This window comes from Dendroctonus ponderosae, unplaced genomic scaffold (assembly GCF_020466585.1).
Source record: "Dendroctonus ponderosae isolate FM_Combo_2020 unplaced genomic scaffold, Dpon_F_20191213v2 Dpon_F_20191213_400, whole genome shotgun sequence".
NCBI lineage: Eukaryota > Metazoa > Arthropoda > Insecta > Coleoptera > Curculionidae > Dendroctonus > Dendroctonus ponderosae.
Window position 1 is genome coordinate 1 of NW_026018613.1, and position 19,117 is coordinate 19,117.

At 34.9% G+C, this 19,117-nt stretch overlaps 6 protein-coding genes across 6 annotated transcripts; 4 read left to right on the forward strand and 2 right to left on the reverse strand.

Moving 5' to 3' along the window:
* The first annotated feature begins 2,762 nt into the window (after positions 1 to 2,762).
* LOC109538071 (zinc finger protein 888-like) lies at positions 2,763 to 3,832 on the forward strand. Its single transcript, XM_019905115.2, has one exon. The coding sequence runs from the start codon at positions 2,768 to 2,770 to the stop codon at positions 3,785 to 3,787; it is 1,020 nt and encodes a 339-aa protein (XP_019760674.2). The 5' UTR covers positions 2,763 to 2,767; the 3' UTR covers positions 3,788 to 3,832.
* A 3,911-nt stretch (positions 3,833 to 7,743) lies between these two features.
* LOC125504347 (oocyte zinc finger protein XlCOF6-like) lies at positions 7,744 to 10,183 on the forward strand. Its single transcript, XM_048666202.1, has one exon. The coding sequence runs from the start codon at positions 8,541 to 8,543 to the stop codon at positions 10,128 to 10,130; it is 1,590 nt and encodes a 529-aa protein (XP_048522159.1). The 5' UTR covers positions 7,744 to 8,540; the 3' UTR covers positions 10,131 to 10,183.
* Positions 10,184 to 10,808: 625 nt separating this feature from the next.
* Positions 10,809 to 12,051, reverse strand: LOC125504348. Its single transcript, XM_048666203.1, has 2 exons — positions 11,616 to 12,051; positions 10,809 to 11,404 (listed from the first exon to the last, which is right to left on the reverse strand). Exons 1-2 carry the CDS (start codon positions 11,974 to 11,976, stop codon positions 10,860 to 10,862), a joined length of 906 nt encoding a protein of 301 aa, XP_048522160.1. The 5' UTR covers positions 11,977 to 12,051; the 3' UTR covers positions 10,809 to 10,859.
* Positions 12,052 to 13,474: 1,423 nt separating this feature from the next.
* Positions 13,475 to 15,866, forward strand: LOC109538118 (F-box only protein 39). The gene is made up of 5 exons (XM_019905207.2): positions 13,475 to 14,356; positions 14,411 to 14,660; positions 14,711 to 14,963; positions 15,029 to 15,332; positions 15,676 to 15,866. Exons 1-5 carry the CDS (start codon positions 14,176 to 14,178, stop codon positions 15,837 to 15,839), a joined length of 1,152 nt encoding a protein of 383 aa, XP_019760766.1. The 5' UTR covers positions 13,475 to 14,175; the 3' UTR covers positions 15,840 to 15,866.
* A 758-nt stretch (positions 15,867 to 16,624) lies between these two features.
* LOC125504349 (dynein light chain Tctex-type protein 2B-like) lies at positions 16,625 to 17,552 on the forward strand. The gene is made up of 4 exons (XM_048666204.1): positions 16,625 to 16,961; positions 17,079 to 17,212; positions 17,273 to 17,406; positions 17,469 to 17,552. Exons 1-4 carry the CDS (start codon positions 16,774 to 16,776, stop codon positions 17,514 to 17,516), a joined length of 504 nt encoding a protein of 167 aa, XP_048522161.1. The 5' UTR covers positions 16,625 to 16,773; the 3' UTR covers positions 17,517 to 17,552.
* A 330-nt stretch (positions 17,553 to 17,882) lies between these two features.
* On the reverse strand, positions 17,883 to 18,951 carry LOC109538116 (parkin coregulated gene protein homolog). Its single transcript, XM_019905205.2, has 5 exons — positions 18,740 to 18,951; positions 18,547 to 18,686; positions 18,322 to 18,493; positions 18,122 to 18,271; positions 17,883 to 18,068 (listed from the first exon to the last, which is right to left on the reverse strand). Exons 1-5 carry the CDS (start codon positions 18,852 to 18,854, stop codon positions 17,908 to 17,910), a joined length of 738 nt encoding a protein of 245 aa, XP_019760764.1. The 5' UTR covers positions 18,855 to 18,951; the 3' UTR covers positions 17,883 to 17,907.
* Between the last annotated feature and the right edge of the window lie 166 nt (positions 18,952 to 19,117).

Sequence of the window (19,117 nt, forward strand, 5' to 3'; positions counted from 1 at the left end):
TCATAATGTTCTACATCTGTACCGCAACTGAAAACGCTACATTTTTTCAGCTTAATCTAAGAAACATAATAATCTAAACAACATAGACACTCACACGGTATATCGTATTGAATAGTAGCGTATTACGTCTAGGCATTAGCTTTCGTTTTCAGCGATTAATTTAAGCATTTTGACGATGATTTCGTCAGGACCGCCAGATTTTCCATTTTTTTGTGTCTTTATTGCATGAGTAACTTATTCTTTGGTTATTTCTTGTCCTTTTTCATTGATCTCATTGTCTGGGGGTGGTCGATCACAAGGTCTATTGTCGTCGAAAAGTGTTTGGAGGAATTATTTCCATCTCGCAAGTTTGTTTCCTGTCCCTGGCTTTATTTCGTTATTATTTTTTCTTAAAATTGTTTCTTGTCGCTTTTTGTGTCCACCTGTCATTTCTTTTGCTCTCGTCTCTTGCCTGAAATGGTTCAATTTGCGTTTTCTAATGTTTTCGTCTTGCATCTTTGGTATTTTAATTTTTAAAGCATTCCATGTTTTGTCATCGTCTACATTCTGTGCTGGTTGCATTGTAGTTTCTAATTCTTTCTCGATCTTAAGACGTTTATTTTCTTATCGGGCATTTAGATTTAATTATATTATAATATCTATAGTTCAATAAAGTATGTGATTCACTATGTGAATATTTTCGATGTTTTGAATGAATAAACTATTGTGAAATATAAGCTGGTGTTTTATTATTATTCAATTAGCTAAAGATGCGCTGATAAGTTCAGAATGAAGTCTTCTGAAGAATATTTTTCGCTAATTATGTAATTTGATTTTTAGATATTCAGTTGGTATGAAGGCGGACTTTTATATTCAAGTAAAGGAAGAAATTACGATTGAAGAGCAAGACTTACCTGCGCTGGTAAAAATGGAAGAGGAAGCCAGTAGTGATCGAAGAAGCAGTGAAACTACATATGAACCAGCTGTGAATGCTGCTCAAATAAATCAACACTCCTGTAATATTTGCTCGAGATGTTTTATAAATAAGTCAAATTTAAATAGTCATTTAAATGAGTGTCATGCAGAAGGTGGGCCTTTCCAATGCAATATTTGCGGTTTAATGTGTAAGCAAAAAAGGTACCTGCAGATTCATCAAAAGAAACATACGAAAAATGAACAGTACACTTGTCAGATTTGTAGTAAAACTTTGTTGTATTCTAATTTAGAGGACCATTTGAAAACGCATTCAGACACTCTCTTTTATGCATGTGATTTTTGCGATTTTAAATGCAAGCTAAAGTCTGACCTAACTGAACATCGAAATATTCATGCTAATGCAAATCAATACACGTGCAATATCTGTTACAAAACATTTCCTATAAAAGCACAATTAGATTCTCATTTGACAACTCACTCAGATAAAGGTCCTTTTAAATGTAATATTTGCAATTCGGATTTCAAAAGAAAAAGTAATTTAACTGTTCACCGAAATAATCATGCAAAAGAAAAACAGTACAGATGTAAGATTTGTAATCTAACGTTTCTACATCCACACAGTTTAAAAGAGCATTTGGATTCTCACTCAGATCAACGGAAACATCAATGCGAGTTTTGCAATTCAACATTTAAATCAAAAGGCAACTTAAACGCTCATCGAAACACACATACAAAAGAAAAACAGTACAGCTGTGAAATATGTAATAAAACGTTTTTATTTCTAAGGAATTTCAGATATCATTTGAACTCTCACTCAGATCAACGGCCATTTCAATGCAAGTTTTGCAATTCAACATTTAAAACAAAGAAGTACTTAAACATTCATCTAAACAAGCATACGAAAGAAAAAGAGTACAAGTGTGAGATATGTAATAAAATTTTCTATTTTGTGGGAAAATTGAGTAGACATTTGGTTACGCATTCGGACAAACGGCCTTTTCAATGCGATTTTTGCGACAAAACATTTAAAATTAAAGATTCATTACGGCGACATGCTCGTGCCAGGCATTTCGAACAAGCAGCCTAAAAAAAGTCGAATTTATCAAAAAAAAAATAAGAAGTGAAAATAAGCTTATATTATGTTCTCTGTTTGTGAGTCTATTTTCCGCTTTCGTACCGGTAGAGAAGACAGGGACAAAGCATTATCTGAGTCTTATTTGCGTTTTAAAGTGTTTCGATGAATTATTTCCATCTCGCCAGTTTGTTTTCTGTCCCTGGCATTATTTTCTTATTATCGTTTCTTAAAGTTCTTTCTTGCCGCTTTTTGTGTCCGCCTGTCATTTCTTTTACTCTCTTGCGAACATTAAAAGTGGCATATCTTGCCTGAAATGGTTCAATTTCCCGGCATTTTGTTGACATCCAATTTTCTTATAGTTTCTCTGCACTTTTTCCTAATTGTTTTATTCAGTTTATTTTGCATTTGCGTTTTCTCATGTCTTCTTCTCGCATCTTTGGTATTTTGGTTTTTAAAGCGTTCCGTGCTTTTTCAACGCCTACATTCTGTGCTGGTTGTACTGTCGTTTCTAATTATTTCTCGATCTTGAGACGTTTATTTTTAATTATATTAGAATTATCTATAGCAAATTACAGTATATGATTTACTGAGGAAAAGACATAAAATAGTTTTCGATATTTTTAATTGTGTTTTATTATTATTCAAGTATGTAAAGATTGAAACATTAGAACAATAAATGTTTGCTCCTTAAATAATTGTAGATTAGCTAAAGTTCAGAATGAAGTTTTAAATATTTTCTGCTAATTATGTAATTTGCTTTATAGATATTCATTTCATATGACACCGGGCTTTTATATGCCAGTAAAGGAAGAAATTACAATTGAAGAACAAGACTTATCCGTGCTGATAAAAATTGAAGACGAAGCTAGTAGTGATCCACGTAGCAGTGAAAACACATCTAAACAAGCTGCGAAGGCTGCTGAAATAAATCAACATAACTGTAATATTTGCTCGATATCCTTTATGAATGAATCAAAGTTAAATATTCATTTAAAAAAGTGCCATGCAGACCGTGGGCCTTTCCAATGCAATATTTGCGGTTTAAAGTATAAGCAAAAAAGGTTCCTACAGATTCATCAAAAGAGACACACGAAAAATGAACAGTACACTTGTCAGATTTGTGCTACAACTTTGTTAATTTCAAATTTAGATGACCATTTGAAAACGCATTCAGACACGCTTCTTTATGAATGCGATTTTTGCGATTTTAAATCTAAGCTAAAGTCTGACCTAACTGAGCATCGAAATATTCATACTAAAGGAAACCAACACATGTGCAAGATTTGCAATAAAGCATTTGGTAGAAACTCTAAATTAAATGATCATATGAAAAGTCATTCAGATAACCGCCCTTTTCAGTGCGATATATGCAATGCGTTATTCAAAAGATCAGGTGAATTATATGTTCACCGAAACAAACATACAAAAGAAAAGCAATACAGCTGTACAATTTGTAATAAAACGTATTTATATCTAAATAATTTCAACTATCATTTGAAGTCTCACTCGGATCAACGGCCATTTCAATGCGAGTTTTGCAATTCAACATTTAAGTCAAAAGACTACTTAAACATTCATCGTAACAAGCATACGAAAGAAAGAGAGTTCAAGTGTAAGATGTGTATTAAAATTTTCTATTCTGCCGATAGATTGCGTATGCATTTGGTATCGCATTCGGACAAACGGCCTTTTCAATGCCATATTTGCAACAAAACATTTAAAATGAAAAAAACTTTAAACCGACATGTTAATAGTACCAAACATTTCGTTCAGCCAATCAAAGAAGAAACAAATTGAACTATAAAAATATAGGGTGGCCATTTTCTGAATCTTTGTATGAGTAACTTTTACATTTTTAAAGATAGAGAATCCGTTAAATGGGCAAAATTGGGCAGAATTCGATTGCCTATTCATTAGCGTTTTCAAAATTTAGGTGCCCGACTTGGTTCCTGAAATATCCTGAAAAGGAAATAAATCAACACTTTTTTAATTATCACTTAATACATAAACTGTTTAGCTCAGAAAAAAAATTAAAACTGCCCTTAGTACAACTTTGGATTCAACGCAAAAATTTCTACCACAAACAATTTTAACTTTTTTTATAACTTAAACAGTTTACGAATTATATGATAATTAAAAAAGTGTTGATTTCTTGCATTTTCAGGATATTTCAGGAACCAAGTCGGATAGCCAAATTTTAAAAACAGTAATGAATAGGCAATCGAATTCTGCCCAATTTTGCCATCTAACGGATTCTTTATCTTTATAAATGTAGAAGTTACCGAAGTACAAAGATTCAGAAAATGGCCACCCTGTATAGAATTGAAAATATGGAACATCTTTAATCCGGTCAATTGAATGCACCCGGTGTGTTCGGATTACCGATTTGTCCTCATTACCGAAAAAAATCTGAAATGATATAAAAATCGTCAAATAAGAATAAGACTGATAAAGGGGTTAGTATTTCGCTATTTTTAAAACAAGTAATAAAGTAAACAAACACATGCCGATGTTACCGGCGCTCTACAAAATCCGAAAATTTGCAAATTATTTGCTTCTTCTCGCTTTGCAGAATAATTTAGACAATCTGCAAATAGACTGTGGCATTTTAGGTAGTCTATATTTGTAGTAATATTTGCAATAAAAGTTTAAAAAAGAGACGTAGATTTCGCCCACATGCTAATAACGCACATACCGTGCAACGAATCAAGCAAAATCAAATTGAGCAAAAAAATTCGAATAAATCATAAAACATTGATAAAAAGACTGTGAAAGTATCGGCGTAGTACCTATGTATGACTGTTATAATCTGCGTTACTTGTTACTAGATGATTTTAAGGAACGCAATTAGTGCTTTTACTTCCTGCATTATCTGCTATTTGCATCGCAAAAATGTTCTTTTTGTATTATTTCTAAATTATGGTATTATCAAATTTCCAAATATCATAAAATCATATGGATCAAGACCTTGGGGAAAAAGGATACCGTTTTAGTTTTTACATTTCGTTTGAATTATATTTTTTCTATTTAGTTATACATTTACAATAAATTAAAGTATGTTATTTGTAGCCGACACATATTTACTGAGGATTAAACATAAAATGGTATCAAAATTAATAAAACTTTTAAGAAATATAAGCTGGTGTTTCATTATTATTATTATGTAAATATTGAAACAGACCTGAAGAAATATTTGCCCCATCATCAAGATCAGAATTAAGTCTTCAATCGTTTCGCTGATTTTGAATTTTTATTTGTAGATATTGCGTTGGAATGCAGCCGAACTTTTATATGCAAGTAAAGGAAGAAATTAAAATTGAAGAACAGGACTTGTCCGGCCTGGTAAAAATTGAAGACGAAGCCAGTAGTGAGTCTACATATGAACAAGCTGCGAATGCTGCTCAAGTAAATCAACATTACTGTAGTATTTGCTCGATTTGTTTTATAAATAAGTCAAACTTTAACATTCATTTAAATGAGTGTCATGCAGAAGTTGGGAAAATTAAAATTGAAGAGCAGGACTTGTTTGTGCGGGTAAAAACTGAAGACGAAGCCAGTAGTAATCTGAGTAGCAGTGAAACCGCACATGAACAAGCTGCGAATGCTGCTCAAATAAATAATCAACACTCTTGTAATATTTGCTCGAGATGTTTTATAAATAAGTCAAAGTTAAATATGCATTTAAATGAGTGTCACGCGCAGGGTGGGAAAATTACAGCTGAAGAGGAAGAATTGCCGGTGCTGATAAAAACTGAAGACGAACTAACCAGTAATCTAAGTAGCACTCAAACCACAGATCCACAAGCTGCGAGGACTAAACTAAAAAAATATAAGTGCAATTTTTGTTGGGCATTTTTTGCTGATAAATCAAACTTAGATGTTCATTTGGCCAGACATTCAGAAAATCACCCTTTCGAATGCGATATTTGCGGTTTAAAATTTAAACGAATCAGGCAATTAACAATTCATCATAACACGCACACGAAAAAAAGACAATTCAACTGTGACATTTGCAATAAAACCTTTGTCTTACATTCGGAATTATTTTTTCATATGAAAACACATTCGGACCAACGCCCTTATGCATGTGATATTTGCAGTTCTAAATTTAAGAAAAGATACCAACTGGTTAAGCATCGAAATAATCATATGATTCTAACGGAATACACCTGCAGCATATGCGATAAAACGTTTGTTATTGAACGTTTCTATAAAGATCATTTGAAAACTCATTCCGAGGAAGGTCCTCTGCAATGCGATATTTGCAATATACAATTCAAACTGAAAGATACATTACTCCAACATTGTCGTGCCGTGCATTCCGAACCTGCAATTTAGAGAACATAAGAAACGACTTTATAAAATAACAAATTAACAAACAATACATAACATTAACATAATAAATTAACATCCCAAATAATAAAGGGTTTTCCAATAAGGCTGATATCCAAAAATGTAGTCCTTTTTGTTCTGAATAACACATAATTCAACCTTCTCGTCCTTCTCGGCTTGGACTACAGAAGCAGATTCGATAAATCGGCTCTATTTTCAACAATGCAGCGATTTAATTTCAACTCACCAGTGGTTCGAGGTTTGTTCTCACAGACCTGTTGCGAATTCTTTTCACACCAAAAACGACAATTTTGATTAATCGTAAAAATGTGCTTCATCAGAATACACGATTTTGTTGAAAAGCAACTTTGGATTCATTTAATTAATAAGGCGCTTTAAAGCTGAAACTGCAAACAAGCGACGCTTTTGATGGTCAAGTTTCTTCACTTGTTGAGTCCACACAATGTTGAAAGAATGTAAACTTGAGCTTTTTTAAAGAAACGCAAAGTTGTGATCTGGAGAAGTAACGGGTTATGATGATCTGAGTGAGAGTTCAAATGCTCTTTTAAATTTGATTCAATGTATCATCCCATTAGAAAATCCTTTACCTTTTATGGCACCTTAACTTTCATTAACATGAGGAAAATAGGTTTGGGTTAATTCTAAGGATCTAAGGGTTTTGGTTAAGTTAATTCTAAGGAAATACTTGTTTAAACATTTTTTAACTGTTTCGAATAACTGACACAATTATAGAAATTTGTTACTCCAAAACATCTTTTTAGCAGTTGATATATTATTAGAAAATGAAGTGTAATTTAGCAGTAATGTAATAATATAGTGAAATATAAGAAATAGAATCAAAATTAATAGTTTCAAAGCAACCTGGAGCGATTGTAATATTAGCTGATAAGAATACGGGATTATCCGTAGATCTGCACCTAAAGCTCGAAAGAGGATTTCAGCTTTTTGGTACTTCAATTAATTTAGCTGAAGAAGCAACTCCGAATGTAGCGTTGTTGCTGCTTTAAGCCTTGGCATACATTTTTAGAATTACATATTTACAGAAAATTTACGTGTAACAACAACGTAAAAACTGATGATGGTGAAAAAATACACCGAAACGTATTTTAATTGATAAATAAAGACAATAAATGACTGAAACCCAGGAATTAATTTTGATTTGAAGTTAAAAACTTTAAAATCGCATTTGATCACACAACCGGTCGTTTAAGCAAGCATTGGAAAAAGCTATTCCAATGCCAAATTGAGCCATCATATTAATACGACTCGTTCAGAGAAACGCTCTTTCGAATGCGATTTTTGCAATTTAAACTAAAACATCAGTTAACTGACTATCTTAACAAGAATACAAAGGCAAAGCAGTACGATTGTGATATTTGGCTTAAACGTTTTTTTTATCTATAAGCAACCTGAAATCTATTAGGGTCAGTCACTCAAGCAAGCGCCCGTTCGAAGGCGAATTTGCCAGGGAAAGCTCAAAAAGAAATCTTACTTAATTAGTTATCGGAATAAGCATACGAAGCAAAAGCAGCATGAATGCAAGACATGTCATCAAAGCTTTTTATCCTCAGCCGAATTACGTACACATTCATTCATTCATTCGGATCTCTTTCCTTTTCACTGTGATATTTGCAATTTAAAATTCCAAGATAACCAAAGAAAAATTGTACAGGGTGTCTAAATAGTCATGTTTTCTCGGTCAAAGTTTCAAACTTTCTACGACCAATATCGGGTAGATCAGTCACAAGAGCGCATCCAGAAGGAGGGTTATGGGGGTCATAGAAACCCTTTTCTATGGGCCCGATTCGGGTCATTGAAAATTCGTTCGCAAAACTGCAATCGGTTGAAAATCTTGAAAGAGTTTGAATGCCCAAAAGACGATTTTTCAAGACAAATGATCAGTGTTTTATTTGTGCAATTAAGGTCGCAATTTTGTTCAGAAAACTTGCTTGAAAACGCTTATTGTCAGTATAAATGTTCTGCAGAACTCTGTTTATATCGTTTTGGAAATTTGTTAAAAAACGCACTATTTTCGATAAAAGCTGCATCTCGGAAAATGCAAACGGTTGAAAATCTTAAAAGCTATGATGATTGTTTGCAAAGTGTTTTCTCAACACATTCACTGTATATATACATATAAAAAAATTTGTAACAGATAGCATATAGCTAGCGCATATATTTGACACAAACAATTTATATGGAATCTACAATTATACAAATGTATAACGTAAATAATTTTCTGTATGTGAACCACCAACCAATTAGAAGCTTAAGAAGCATTGACCTGAGTCTTTCTAAAGTGTTGAGAAACCTGTACCGAAAATTCATAACTTATATTGGTCCAAAACTGTTTAATGCCCTACGAACAAATATAAAATTCAAAATATACTACCTATATTACATAACAAATGTTTTAGCAAACTTAAAAATCTTTAATCAAGCTATCAAAGTCCACTTTGGCTCTAACACGAATAATTTTTTTAGGTTACGAATAAAGAGCCGCTATAGAAAATCCCGAAACGCTGCAGAACTCAAGAGCCAAAAAGTATCGAATCAAGCAAAACCAGCGCGATATTCATGTTCCACTTGCGACAAAAACTATTCATCCAGGACATTCTTGGCGAAACATCGACAGCAATGCGGCATGAAAAATTTTGAAGCCCCCAAACGAAGGCCATATCGAGTGCCACGCGAATGCAGTAAATGCTCTAAAACATTCTTAACAGTAAAGGAGCTGAAGATGCATCAAAAGCAGCATGGTTCTCTAGAGCCTGACGAAGAGCACACGTACCAACATGACGAGGAATCGGATTTGTATATTTGCCAAACGTGTTCAGCCGAGTTTCAGTTCAGTTCTGAAGCGGAAAAGCACATAACGGTTCACAAACAGCAGAATTTCGCTTGCTTAAGATGTACGGGAAAATTCAAGTCGCTTCGAGCACTGTTTTGTCATATGGAAAATCACCCGGAAGCGAATAAAATCCCCTGTCCAATGTGTTCTTTTAAAGCCGATACGACCAAGAAGCTGTTGAGCCATTTAACATCCAGCCACATGGACACAAATGTATGCCAGAAATGCGAAAAAACATTCAACAATCGAGCGAATTTTCGCAAGCACATGCTCCGACACGACGAAACCAAGAAAACCACCTGCATAGTATGCAAAAATATGTATTTCGGGGCAAAGGCACTGCTGCGGCACCAGATTTGCATGCACAAAGCCGATATTTTGAATGATCCATCTCTTCTCTGGTGCAACACATGCAGAATGGAATTTAAGACTTTAAACCTGCTAAAATATCACATAGATAAGGCTCATATTAAGAAGCAAACGAAAACGGTGGAGAAGAAATGCCTGTGCGATATATGCGGACAGGGATTTAAGGACAGTGATAACTTAAAAAAGCACAAAATCTCCCATACAGAACATAGACCGTTTGAGTGCAAGGAATGTGGAAAAGCCTTTAAGCACAAGTACGTTCTCACCTATCATGAGCGAATTCATACAGGCGAACGTCCATACACTTGCGGATATTGTGCGAAGAACTTCAGACAATGGACACCGTACAAGGTCCATTTGAGGGGACACACCGGCGAAAAACCTTATGTGTGTAAATTATGCAGCAAAGGTTTCACCACGAATCAAGGTCTGAAGCTTCATATCAAGAGCTGTTTTAATACAAGTGATAATGAGGCGCCAGTTTTCCATTCCAATATTTCCAATGGGCTCTTGAAGGCAGAAGACTTGTGTGAAGGAAGGCACAAAAATACATCCTCAATTCAGTAATTCTGAAAATGCAAATGGTGTCTTAGAACAAAATAAAGCGTCTTTTAAGTAAAGGGTTTTTTTTAATTAGAAACAAGAATTAAACCGTTATTTATGTGGTGAGAGGCTTTCGAACCAGAGCCACTCACATTTCAGGATTGTCCATATAACTCCAGTGTTTCTCGCTAATGTGTATGTATTGGCAACAAAATTTTCATGGTTTTTTCGTTTCCATACTTGTTGGAATGCAAAAGAATTAATATTAATTTTTTAATTTAAATAAAGTCCAGCATGAGTGATGATATGACGAGGGAAATTGGCTCAAGTCTGCTGATTTTTCTAAAATCCCACATTTTATTTGGTTTCCTTTGTAACATTTTAGTAAATGCTTAAATATTTAAGCAAAATAAGTCATACATAAAAATATGTATAGGTTTAAACTGTGTTTTTTTGTCTCCTGAAGCATTTCCCTTTCTGGCCTTTTCATATGACGGTGACCATATGTTGAACTTTCGCTTTTTACGTGGAAACTGCCAAGATTTTCCCCACTATGTTTCCACGATGAATTTAATTCTCTATCCAGTGGCGTAAAATTGGCGCCAGCTCAATTTGTCCAAGAGCGGCCCAAAAAGATATTTTCAAATTTCAAACGATGGCGTAATCTTGCACATAAATGCATACCGGACAATAACAACGAAAGCATTTTCAATATGTTTATTTCAATTGAAAAGCCTGCAAATCATGCAACATCTACCATAATAGTTCGAAGTTCGAACCCATCAGTCCCGACTTCGCTGCCAAAATTACATTAATTTTATCTCTTAGAGTTTCCACGGTAAAACTGATGCCATCTCCAGGGATGGTTTTCGCTGTCACCACTCGCACATTGTAAAGTTGCAGCTTTTCTCTGAGCAGATTCTGAGCAAAGTCTTTTGGAGTCGGATAATAGGTTTCCGGGTAATTCCCAAACAGTCTCAGATTTTTGGCAGAATACTCATCTCGTTCAACCAGCTCGGTTAAAATCCGGTTCTCTTCCATGAGTTTCTGATTCTCAATACCCACACCCACCAGACGATGGGACAGGTTTAAAAATAGGTCACAACATACAGAGATTTCAACGTCTCGTTTTTCGGATTTTTTCAAACCCACAGAGCCAGTAAGTCCTTCAAGTGACCGAACATCGAATAAAGGATTGTGCTCCAAATTGTTCAAGTAAGTGTCGTTGAAAATCCAAGAGTCTTTAGGTGGCTCGGTAGCTGTAGATTGGCAAGACAAGGGACTGTAACTAGTTATGTCTGAAAAATAATTGAAGTTCGATTTATAATCTTAAAATTGCATGAAATAACAAGTAGATGAAGTAGTAAGTTTAATTAACCAAATGCTTCTGATATAATTGGAAACTTTTAATACCAGAGCGTAAAATCCGCAATTCAATTTCCCATGCAACAATATGCAAACTGCAGAAGAAAACTCCGCACCACACGCTTAAGTAAACTGTGCACTTACCTCGAACAACAAATTTCCCATTATCATACCGATGCCCCAACCTGTTCCTGATAACGAACAACCAATAGTAAAGTGTATTTCCAACCACCAATTTTTCGGTGTTATCTTCAAAAACCCACAAATCGCCACATTTCATCAGGATGTCCTTCGAAAACTGTCCAGCCTCCAGTCCATTCATGGGTTCGTTAATTTTCCCATGGAAAGCGAACAGTTCCAGTCCGAATCCATCCGGAATGGATACTCTAAAGCCTTTAGTATCGAAAATGTCGATTTTTGGCTCCGGTACTGCGTATCCAATTTCACTGGCCACATTGTTAATGAACGTAATTGCTAAAATCACAGATAAAATTTTTACTAGCATTATTGCCAATGTGCTTGTTCTTAAGTCGGGGTTCAATTGTTAAAGTGATTGAGGTCAGAAGCGTTGTTTATAGTTATCGCTCGAGTTGACTGTTTATTACCGAGGCTGGTCAGTTAGGTGCTGGAGTAATGAATTCAATGTTTTTTGAAGAATCAAGAGAAGATGTGCAGTGCATAGTCTAGTTACATTCCATAATAAAGCCCATGTTTGTTGCAAAATTGGCAAATTTATAAGGAGACAATTTATTGCGTATTTAAAACTGCCAGGCATGGATTGTCGTTACCCCGGTATTGAGCTAAAAATCCCCGATTGGATGAAAACGTCTGCAAGTTGATTACATCTCTTCCTTTTCAGAAACTGGTTTTTCCATAATGACTAGCAAAATACTGTTCAATGAACACGTAGGCGATGCAATTAATTCCCCATAATAAGACGAAGTTTGGAAATTATTATCCGAAATATTGGGCAAATAATCGTAAACATGCGAGAAGTTATCTTCTTGTAATAGACAAACCAAGCTAAATAAATAGTCATCAGTCATATATTTACATGAAAGTATTGAAAGTTTCCAGGGTATCGATCATAAGAACTTTTGCAAATGTACATATGTGACTCAAAATTTATTTAAAAACGTTTTTTTTAATATATATGAAAATAAATATGTTCGAACAACCCACAAAGATCCCAGAGGAAGAGTTAATCAAGGTTTTAAAATAATGGATAAATTTCTAATGGTACTCTCAATTTGACGGAAAAGAGTTACTAAATAAAAGCAACAAAAAAAAGCCAAGAGGGCAAACCTGTTGATGTATAGTTCCGAATATAGCAGAATTACTAACCTTTTTTCAACCTTATGAGAAGATCTGCTGTGGAATTGACAGTGGACAGTTGCTATAATTTTATTATTTTTATTGTTTCTAAACTGCTTCTAATAATTAGTGGCCGCCACATAAAATTTTATCCAAATATCGAGAATTTAAGCTTTAGAAAACGATCCATATTTTTACAAAACACCAAATATTTTATGTGTATCGGACTATGAAGGCTTTCACGAACGGTCAAATCACATATAGAAATGTTTTTCGTGCTTCCCATGGACCACGGCTTCAAAGCCCGAAAAACACTTTCACGTGAACATGTGATTTTGTGTTTAGTTTGCTTTCTTATTGTTTAATCATAGCAAAATTTTCAAGCTGGACCAAAACAGTGAATTTGTGCCATTAAAAAAAATATTTTTTTCAGCGGAAAATGTGCATTCAAGGAAGTCAAAGTTTAGATACTTATTACGGATAAGCTGCTGATCGAAGAGGAACGAAATTCCAAAGAGACGGTGTTCTACAGGGTGTCCCGTAAGCACATGATCAAAAGTATACTGCGATATTCTTTGGGTCAAAAGAAGACGATCTGACCTTACTTTTATTAGCAAAAAATGTCTGGGTCCTGTGCTATTGATGGTCAAAGTTCTTCAAAAAATTCATCTTTTTTGAAATATCGAGAGAATGATACACACCAATAAACAGATAAATTCACAGAAGAAAACACCAATAAATGCAACAAATTACGTTCCAAGGCAATAGAAGGTGTAATTCACACAAGAACGACACTTGTTTTACATGTTTGCTGTTACGTTCGTATTAAAACAAGAAACTGAAATAACGCAATACAGAATCAAGATATTTTCGCGTCGTTGATCATTGCATAAATATTACATGCACTGATATATATAATAAAATACATGTCAACAATCCTATCTTCCAGGGAAAATTTAAAGCCCAACTTATCGAAAGCTGCATTGTGTCACCTGGAAACAAAAAAAGGTGTTCATGATACAGAGAATAATTCCAAACTCCATTGAAATTGGAATGTAAAACAGCTGTGAAATATCTGTTCGCTCTCAAAAAACCTCATCCAGTTCAAGCTAAGTGTTTCGAAAAAATCCTACAGCTATGCGGAACATTTCAATAACCCTGTATGATGCTGACAAAAACTACTAGCTGGCGCTGGATGAATCAGATTGATGAACAATGAAAAAACCAGCTGATTATTATGCCAAATCCGTCATTTATTCGATGCACAAAAAAATTTAAAGTACAATCATTGAAAAAGCGCAATTAACGCCCGGCATTGAGCAAAAGGGACTCCACGTTAAACCAACAAACCGGAGAATGAGCAAAATCCTTCAGAAGTGGTGTGTCCACAATGGCACAACAGTATCCCGATTGGACAACCCTGCCAAACGAAATTCTGGGGAATATTTTTAAACTCCTCCCCTCTCGTGATAAGATGAGTTTCTCCTCAACATGCAGACGATGGAGAGATGCGGTAGAAACACCCTCGCTTTGGAAAAAACTTAATGTTAAGGTGGATGAGGATTTCAATGGTTTGGTTTGTTTAGAAGTTTTGAAAACCGAGAATCAATATCTTCAATTTCCAGAGCCAAGTGTAATATTTCTCACTCAAAACTATCATCACTACATCGAAGAGCTGGAAATAGGATGGAGCGTTCCGTATGTCCTGAGTGAAAAAGTGTTTTGCTTGCGACACAAGGAAACCGTGAAGAGAGTTGGAAGATTTCTGATTCTGCTATTTGAGCGCTTTGTTCAAGTCAAACATCTGGTGATCCACGAGTGGTACGATATTTACCAACTTAAAAAGCTCTGCTATCTGCTAATGCGGTTCCTTAAGTAAGTACACGGTAAATTTCAAACTTTTTGCTTAATCAGCTACGTTTCAGACAGCAAAATCGATTGGAAAGCCTCACTTTAATAAACGCCAACATGAACGAAATGAACTTCAGCAATCTCTTGATGGCTTGCCTAAGATCCAAATCAACCATCAAACACATCGCTCTTCACTACTCCACCTACAACTCGCGCAAATACTTTGATAGCTGGAATTTCGCAAACTCCGTGGAAATGTTCTACAACTTGGAGACTCTCACTATTGACTGCTGGATATTTCTACTATTTTTCAACAAGGTTTGCATAGTAAGTTTTGCTTGAAATCAGTTTGGCTGAAAATTAATTATTTCTTATGCCAATTTGACTTGCAGCTGCAAGTGAGGATTTGCAAGCTCAAAACGTTGAATTTATATATGGATGATACAATCCGGAAACTCGATACGATATCCATAGTGCGGGAAAGCCAGTGGGAAATGTTTTTCGTTTACCTCCCAAGAGCCACCGTGAATCTAAATGTGGACAAACCAATGCGGGATGAGCAGTTTAAGAAAATCATTCAAAAGCATTATCCTTTGATAACATTTACCTGGAACTACCCGAATTATAAGGAATCTTGTTACGTCGATTGTTGCCAATGTTTGGAAAGACTTGCAAACTTGCAATTCAAAACTCTGGGTAAGTTTTCAACTGGATTTGTATTTTGGATGGTGAACATTAATCTCAAACCTGCCTTATAAGAAAGCTGTGAAATTTCTTGCTGGTCAGAGACTCCCAAAGGCCGAACGGCAATTCCATGGACGATTCCAGAAATTTTTTGTTTTTGTTAACTTTTGGAAAACCTCTTGAATTTGAGAAGCAAAGCTTCTTCCGCAAGAACTGTTTAAAATGACTATCTTCAGCTATGTTGAAAGTGTGAAAAATCCCAGCTTCTTCATTGACACAATAGAGCTTTAAAAAAATATATCTAAATGCATTTTAGCATCGATACGCCGTATATCTTGAATAAATTTTGTTTCAGAGAATATACGATTAACATTGCCACTTAGCGAGGAACAACTAAAAGACAAAATTGGCTACATCCAAAAAAAATGCCGCAAAGTCAAGTCCTTCGTGTTTAATAATGTAGAACTTATCAAGAAATTCACCCACTTTGAGTCCCCTGTTCAGAACGGTGTAACTTAGATTAAATAAATAAATTTAAAAAAGTCACCAATCAGTTTTATTTCGTTTTGCAGGCAAGATTAGGATGGGTTTCTGGCACAAGCAATGCTCATTTCCTTATATAATGTATATGTTAAATTATGATTAAGAGTATAATTGTGGAAGAACATAACATATACAGGGTGGAACACGGTTGTTGGCACGTTAAAGTTTAACGATCAAACGTATATGGAAACGGCGACTTTAAATTGTTTAATTTTTTTAAACTTGCTACTTCTACAATCACTCGTGATCTAACGAATTAAAATATTTTAGAAGCAAGGAACTTACTCGAAATAATCATCTAGCTAGCTGCCAATGTCTATTTTTATCAGTTAAGGCTGACTTGAGGAGAATCTCAAAAGTTCAGCAGCAAAAGTAAAGTGCAAAATAAAAATGATCATCATAGATGAGGGTAAAATTTGACTAAATACATATACTTATTATTTGTTTTAAATATTCGTTGCCCCAAAATATGTTAAATCTTTGTTCATTTTTGCTTTCCATCAACACATTTGGGGAAGTGTTGCTGCAGACAAATGGGAACGGACTTTAAAAACTCTCTTTCCAATACCATTTAGGAAACTTAATGCAATTTGTTTTACAAAAATAATGCAAGGCCCTAAATGTAAATTTTCAAACTGCGCGCCAGTGACCGGAGCCAGAGCTGTCAAGATCCTTGCATATGAAAGTATATATCTAGACTACCACACATACAACTAACTATCGCTTATCCACAGAATATCCGGATATTCTGTGCGCGTATCTATGACAACGAATCTTCTGCAGTGCCAACAAATACACATAACCACACTTCGCTCAATACTTTTTGTTTACACATTGTTTATATAGCTCATACTCAGAAGTGAAAAAAATAACGTAAATTACTGAATATAAGTTATATCTTACTTGAATTATGGCTGAAGATAGGGAAGACGACGTGGAGCCAGAAGATGCGATTTCTCAGGCAACAATACGGGGACCATCATCGCAAGCAAATGGATCGATATACTCAAGCTACGCTGTAGAAGAAATGAAGCAACTCAGTCATGAATCAGTTACGCCTCAGAACTCGTATCAGATCAAGCCAAGCTTTCAAGACATGTGAGTATCTGCTCAAACACTACACAATTCACATAGTTGCTACTGAAAGCAATAATAGTAAATAAATAAAGCCAAATTATTTACATCGTTGTTAAATTCCCCTTGTTTTCCACCTAGCTTTAAAGAAGTGCCAGTAAAAACCATAATCCGAAACGTCCAGTTCAATACTCTAGAAGGCAAATCATATGATGCAGATATTGCAAAGAAATGGACCATACAAATGGCAAATGAAATAAATGAAAAAGTTAAAGGTAAATAAAGCAGCCTAGTTTTCAATTTTGTAGCTAAAATCCGAAGTTTACTTCTGTTAGATATAGAAATGAAAAGATATAGACACATAGTGCAAGTGGTGATTGGGGAACGGAAGGGCCAAGGAGTGAAATCAGGCGTGAGGTGCATTTGGGACTCAGAAATCGATACGTGTTGCAGTGAGATTTTCATGAACGTGAGTAAATAGTCAACCAAAGATTTCCTGAATAGCCTAAAATACCGATGTTTTTTTTCCAGGATACAATATTTTGCGTCGTTACAGTGTTCGCGGTATTTCTTTATTAGCAAAATAAATATATATATATATATGTAGAATCAGTTGACGAGGTTTTTACTCCTTTTTTGTTTCTGCAGAAAGGAATAAAAGGACACATTTTTCTGGGCATAAGTAAAAGTAGTGTTTTTTCCAATTTATAACCGATAATTGGCCAAACCCAACACTCATGGAACATCTTATGTCAAAAAGTAAACAGTGCGAAATTCCGGATTACAATATTTATCCAAAAAGTGTAGGTTCTGGACATACATTTTTTTTAACTAATAACCTGCGAAGTGCTCGGTATATAATGGCCTACTTCTCGACCTAGGTATATAATATACTATTGTCTTTCTATAAATTATTTACTCATTGACTTCAATTTAATGCCACTATAATCAGTAATAATCTATTTTCTTTTTAGTTCAGCATACATGATTCATAGGTAGGGATTAGGTATTTGATGTTGATAAAAGCGTCTTCTCCTCCATATCGCTCCAATATTTCTAAGGTATCGTTTATGATGTCTGCTAAATTATCCCCTCTCATCTGGCTGTAATCTATTTCGTCACCGCAATTAACTGAAAAAGTACTGTAAGTTTCGCGACTGGATTTTCTCCAAAAAACTACTTGCCGTTTTTTTCTTTAAACAAATTCAATGTGGGTAAAATTTGTCGGTAATATGGAACAAGAGCCTCGCCAATCATGTCTCCGGCTCTCACTAAATGCTGAAGCACCTTGAGGGTGGAGCACATGACTTCTTTGTTTTTCGTTTTGAGAGCGTCTATTAAAAAGTGCGGTGATTAAAAAAAATAATTGTTAGCCCAAACTTACCTTTTATGGGGATAATCAACTGAGGAATGCAAGGGAAAATCTTCTGCCCTCCGTGAGTAAGCATATCATGAATTCCCTGTTGTGCAAATAATTTGTATGGATTTTCAGTTTCGCAAAGTCCTTCGAAAAACATCGGCAAGTAGTAGTGGAAGTCTAATTTATTAACATCTGCCTAGAATGCAGCAAACGCTTTTCGACTAAATTTTGCAATCTCAAGTGAATCACCTTCCATGAAACTTTCCCCCCTTTTGCTTCTAGAGCAATCGGTAAGTTTCCTCTCTTGTAGTTCATTCGGAACTTCTTGCCCCCCTTGGGTTCAACTTCTTTAAAAGCGTTGCATTTCGGAGGAGGATTTACACAAGTCCCTAATTAATCAATTTCCTTGTCTTCCCTCAATACAAATAGATTCAAGACTTACCTTTTTGGAACGCTTGAATTGTAAACGCTGGAACTACCCTACAAGATTTATCAGTTTCCTTAGCATTTGGCAGAGGTTTTTTTAAAGTGTTGCGAAACTCTTTACCGCTCACCATTTGAAGTTATTTACGTGCAAAGCGTTTCATGACAACAAGTGAAATTGATGATAGATGAATTTTCCGGAAGTTTTATTACTGGTTTCCCGTGGCAACTTCTGTTTGATCAACACGAGCTTGTTTGTGGATAACTAAATTTCAAAAGGTGAAAATGGGGTAAAAGTGGTTTAGAGGGTTATTTTTAACAGCATTGTTGGGATGGTTAACGATTTGGTTTTACTGAGTAATTAGTTGTTTATAAGTTAAAAACGCAACAAGATAAA